The sequence below is a fragment of the Alternaria dauci genome, chromosome 3 (genome assembly GCF_042100115.1).
Source record: "Alternaria dauci strain A2016 chromosome 3, whole genome shotgun sequence".
NCBI lineage: Eukaryota > Fungi > Ascomycota > Dothideomycetes > Pleosporales > Pleosporaceae > Alternaria > Alternaria dauci.
The window spans coordinates 3,084,212-3,090,211 of NC_091274.1; the positions used below are offsets into that span (position 1 = coordinate 3,084,212).

General features: G+C 50.0%; 1 protein-coding gene across 1 annotated transcript; it reads left to right on the forward strand.

Annotated features, from left to right (window-relative positions):
• Positions 1-1,575: 1,575 nt before the first annotated feature.
• Positions 1,576-3,375, forward strand: ACET3X_004650 (uncharacterized protein; the record flags this gene model as incomplete). The annotated part of the gene is made up of 4 exons (XM_069450878.1): positions 1,576-1,765; positions 1,827-1,926; positions 1,981-2,796; positions 2,856-3,375. 4 exons carry the CDS (start codon positions 1,576-1,578, stop codon positions 3,373-3,375), a joined length of 1,626 nt encoding a protein of 541 aa, XP_069308628.1.
• Positions 3,376-6,000: the final 2,625 nt, after the last annotated feature.

Sequence of the window (6,000 nt, forward strand, 5' to 3'; positions counted from 1 at the left end):
TTTCAGGTGCATTCTGTGCAAAAGGAGCATGCTGCGGTGACGGATACTACTGCACCTCGATATACACTCAACGAACTTGTGCAAACCCAGCGAAACGGTTTGCGAGGTTGGGGAAACGCGACGGTGTTGTGAATTGGGAACTGCGAGACGGCCAAAACGTTACGTATATTGAGGACGCATAATTTACTACTTGAGGACTTCTGACAGTCTTTTCAATCATGTTGTCACTTTTCTGCTGCTCTCATATCGTTGAGAAAAGATGTTCGTGATCGTCTTCGTTTCATAGACGAGACAAGAATGGATGTTCCAACGATGTGCATCAAACACGCGTTGGTTGATGACAATCTGTTTGGCTGGGAATGGCTGGGCCGCTGATATACCTGTCACCAAGAGGAGGAGAAAATCAGTCCAATGCGCGCATCATCAGTGGATGCAAAAGCACGCGACAAAGCATAGTAGTGTGCCACATTTTGTACAGGCCAAGCCGTGAGGAAATATACTGCCCAGTCGTCCTCATCAACGCTTTCGAAGCTATTCGTTGGTCCTAGGCTATGCTCCAGCAAGCCTGAGGTAAAGCCAATCGGTGACTATAACAAAGGTTAACGGATGTCTTTCTGAAGCGAGTGTAGGTCGATGACGACACTCACAATGATAGAGCGGGAGGGTGCATACACGTCATCTGACCAAGGTCGCGCCCAGAGATGGCATGCTAAGGTGCTAGGGTGAATTAATTGCGAATTAATTTAGAATTAAATTAGAATTAATTTACTCTTTATATAGGAGTAACTTCTTAATAAAAGAGGATATAAAATAACTTTATATTATAAAGTTATAGATCTAGCTTATATCTCTAGATTTATAATATGAAGTTTTTTTTAAATCTTCTATTATTAAAGAGTTATTCCTGTATAAAGAGTAAATTAATTCTAAATTAATTCTTCTTTAATTTTAATTTTCAAGATAATGTGGCATGGTCTTGGCATGCATTGTGAGAGAAATTGCCTATTTGGGTTAGACCATGCCATGTCTGGGCGCGACCTTGGTCAGATGGGTTGCATCCTGAGCGGGAGGTTCGGATATTCGTATTCGGGCGCACAGGTACCGGTCATACCCGCTCAGTGCCGATACCCCGCGCATTTGCATACGGGAAATATTCGATTGAAATCTACCTGGCCTGGAAGTAAATCCACCTATCCAGGTGTCGCGCAGTACCAAAGGCCGTGCAAACAAGCAATGCGATCGGCTGTTGAAGACGGGACGTTGAGAAGTTGTCGATGTACGGGAAGTGGAGGGCAAGTCTAGCCTCGAGACAAAGTGGTCCCGAGGCCGAACCAGCCAACCAGCCAACCAGCCAATCAGCGAGACATCGACCCTGCTAATACCCCAGCTTTTATCCATGTACCCCGACTTCTTCTTCCCCGCAAAGTAAAGGATTGTCCACGAAGAATACCGAATTCATGACTGGGGTCATGGATTTCAATTGCCGCATGACGTGTTGCACAAAGTTCCGTTGCCGGCGACGACCATAAACCTCTGCGCAAATGGTCTCGACAATGACGGTATCGGACAATCAAGATGGTACTTACAATCAACCGCTCGCTCTTTCTTGGGGCTCTCGTGGCCTCGTTGAGGGCAGATGCAGCGCATATCTCTTCTTCTTCCAAGCCAATCGCCGTTTCCAAAGCAGCTCCTGATACGGCTGGCATTCCCTTGGACTCTTTCGTATCATTCTCTTTCGAGTTCTCGTCATGGCCCGATTTCGCTGGTATGTTTACTGCCATGTCAACAACCATTGAAGAAGTCTTTCTGAGTTACGGTGCTTACAGGCAATTTGTCGCATCCGAATGCGTTCACGTACAACCTCATGAGCAACCTTGGCAAACTTCAAGGCTCATTGCCAATTGCTCGAGTGGGTGGCAATACACAGTACTGCTCTACCACTGACGTGTCTAGAGATACAAGCGACTGACTAAGGCTTAGAGACGTCGCAATCTTTGATAAAACGCAAAAGACTGGCCTCGTCGGTGTCATCCGGCCAAACGTCTCAGCGGACTACCCAACCATCATCACCATTGGCCCGTCCTATTTCGAGTCCTACAAAACTATGCCCAAGGGCACAAAGTTTGTCCACGGCTTCAACATGGGTGCCAACTCTAGCGCTGCAAGAGCCGCGACCTGGGCATCCGTATCGTACGCCTGCAAAGCGATAGGAAGCGACCTGTTGTTCTGGGAATACGGCAACGAGCCCGATCTCTTCCATGCTTCTGGCTACCGACCTGATAACTGGACTGAAGCCGACTATGTGTCTGAGTGGCTGAATGGCACCACTGCTATCGAAGAAGCTACCAAAGCAGCTTGTCCAGAACTTGCGGGAACCAAGTTCATGGCACCGAGTTTCGCAGGCGTCGCGCGCAATGAATACTTCACTTTGGATCCAGTGGAGGTGTTTAGACAAGGTCTGGACGAGAAGAAGAACATTGGCTTGATCGCATCGCACAACTACATGGGTGTTTCGACGAACCCTGGCATTACTTTGCAAGGCACATTGATGAACCACAGCAGCGTTGTAGACAAGGCGAACGCCCAGCTCAATGTTTCAAGAGGCATCGAGGGCCTAGGAGAAGCGCTCGCCCCAAACGTTCCATTCATCATGGGCGAGCACAACTCGCTCGCCCGACAAGGCCGCCCAGGCCTGAGCAACAGCTTCGGTGCTGCCTTGTGGGGTGTGGACTGGAATGTGTATCTCGCGTCGCAAAACCTTTCTCGCTCGCACATGCATCAAGGCACTAACTACCGGTAAGTACCTTTTTCATCTTGTATCGATACCGTCCGTGGGCTAATCGCGAACCAAAAAGCTACCAATCCTGGCAACCAATCCAAACAAACATCACGACAAGAGGCACCAAGCCCCCTTACTACGGCAATCTCGCCGTCGCAGCATTCATGCACAAACCCTCGTCCTCGTCTCGACTGCAGATCTCAGATCTTCCGTCATCGTCAATATACGCAACGCAATACGCTGCGCACGTTGACAACACGCTGACCCGCCTCCTCCTCGTCGATCTACACACGTACAACACTACCGCGGATAACAACTACATTGACCCCTTCCCGCGCCCATCGGAGACATACACGTTCCGATTACCAAGCGATTGCAAGGGCGAAGCGCGCGTGCAGAGGTTGTTGGCGAATGGGAGTGATGCGATCACGGGTATCACCTGGGACGGCTACAGCTACAACTATGAGCTTGATGAGGGTAAGCCTGTGCGCATGGGCAATGTGACTTGTGGGGAGAGTGTGGAGGTTGATGGCAAGGGTATGGTCAGCGTGCGGGTGCCTTGGAGTAGTGCGGCGATTGTTAGTTTGGAGTGCTGAGGATGTTGATAGAAAGGCGATGAGAAGACAAACATCACTAGTATATGCGCGCTGGTTGCTTCTAGAGCTGTGTACCTCGTCATGACGATTCGGATAATCTTCAATAGTAGTCTCCGCGGTTGAACTCGGCAATGACTGGACAGCCGAGCCTGGACTGGGAGCTTGACTTTGAGACCCGTACCCATTCACATGGGCTTTCACAATGGCAATCCGCATAATTGATTTGAGGTTAGTATGCATGGATTTCGAAAAGCGAACTGACTTACATTGCCGACTCGGAAGGGACTATGAGCTTTTCAAACTTCGAAGACACGTCACACCTGATTCCGCCATTGAAATCCTTCCATATTGGCTCCCATTCGCGCCTGGTTCTCTTCTTGATATCACCTGAGAAGGTTATCATTGGAACGTTGCTGCGCACTGTACGCGTCTCTGCAATCTTCTTGAGTAGCAGTGTGAAAAATGCATCGATCCATAAATGTTGACAGAGAACCCTCACGCGATTGATGGAGGATATTACGGTCCTGTCTTCGGATTGAAAACGTTCGGCAGGTGGTCTCGCTCGGAAGTGAAAGTTGAGATGGGCAAGGTTCTTGAGGTTCGTAAAAGCTTTCACGAAATTGGTTGTCGGATCACGACGTTCGTAACGAGACATGATAGCCGTGATTCTTTGGCGACCCGAGGAAACGTTTGTCAGGTTGCTGAAATACCCGACAAGACGGAAGTACTGCTCGTGATTCTGAAACCCGATGGAAACTCGCTGAAGTGTATGGAATTTGATGGCGTCCAATTCGGGAAGAAGTGCTACCATCGTATAGATGTCATCAAAGTTCTTGAAGGTAGATTTCCACATCAGTGACAGCACGCGTTGAACCTCCTTGTGGATCGTCTTGCTAACCAGTAACAAATTCTCCAGGCATGATGCTGTCATGTCATTCGTCCAGTCCAGTCCACCATGTACTGTCGTGACCCACAAGGATCTCGCGATGTCCATTGCCTCGGCGTATTAACAAAGATACTACCAGGCCAGTATCTGTTTCTTTCAATGTCCCCGCTGCACTTCCTACGGCGATTGGGGCGTAGCCGTATCACTGGTCCTATTAAATTCTCAAACATCAGAACACGGATCTCTTCCGGTAGGTCCATAACGCGAAAGATCCTGTGCCGCTGGTGCCAGAGGTGGTATAGACGTTGGCGATCATCAGTGCCATGGAATGTTGGCTTGAAGGAGTATCGCGCTTTGAACCACGATTGTGCAAGCCTATAACGACGACGAGGCGGCCCACGTAAGCGGATTTGAAGCTCCAGCTTGCCGTTGATTGACTTCCAGCGCGTAGTGACTGCATGCGTTGTTCACTCCCCACGTAATTCTTCTGCGATCTCGAGATATCAAATCGTTTGCGTGTTAGGTCGACGAATCGAGGAATATACGATAGCAGATATTCGAAGATTGTGCGTATTGACGAAAAAGTCGAAGCTGTTGCGCCCGCCTCCATACAAGAGGTTTCCCAGTACGTGCGCTGCACTCAGGGTGTCTTGAGGTATTTCCTGCGCGACAAGTCAGTCGCACGGCATGAAGTCACAGATTGCGATGGAGCTTACAGGGGTAGGTCCTACGTAGGTCCAAGACGGCGATCCCGAATTACATATGTCAAGGATATCTCCGTAAAATGGAGCGGGATAAAATTCATTTGCATGCCTATCCTCGCCATGCAAGAGCAACAACTGACTGGGATGATCATGTCCTTGCCAACCCTCGTCATAGATAATTTCCTCATAATACATCGTTTATGTTGAGGACGTATCAGGGGATATTGTTCTTGGGAGAAATGACAATAGACGCAATAAAGTCGAAAGAAGTGTGAGCCAGGAAGGATGGTGGAGTGTAGTGTCTTTGCGCGGAGTTCGGGGACTCTCTTCGTACACCCGTGCACTCTAACGTTACCCCTCTGGTGCGAGGCGGTGCGAGGCGGTGTGACTGGCTGGCGCACAACTCATCAAAAACGAGCTTCTGCGTAGATGTAGCACTCGCAGATGATGTCCAAAAGCCCGCTTGCCAATCGAAGAATAGTGCGGAAGCCGGTCGGTGGGTGGAGAGAGAAGGCCAGACGGCGGCGGGGCGAGCGTGGGCGCGGGCGCGGGCGCGGGCACTTTGGATAGAAAGTTCGGCTTGTTCGACGTCGCAAAAGTTATCAAAACCCAGGCGCGCATACGATCCCAGTAGCACTGCGGCATCTTTGCGATGACCGGACGCGCACGAGTGAATCATTCCCCCTCTGCAGCGTTTCATTCATAGCACCACATCATGATGAATAGCAGCGCTGCGGTCTGTCGTACCGGTACCTCATCGGCAACACCTACACACGTATTCTCGAATCTCAATTAGCATTCCAGCAACCGATGGAAAAACGACAGTGGTGGACTGCGCTGGGCAGGTCAGGTGCTAGCGCGCGGTCGCGGGTCGCGGGTCGCGGGTCGCGCCGGCGTTTGGCCTTCGTCAGCCTTCGCGACATCTGGAATGTTCTACGTCATGTCCTTATCTGTCTACAAACCTCGAACCTCGCCTTCGCACATTCACGACCGCGTGATACCTCTCTCATAGCTGTGCGTAACCAGTCTCTCAAG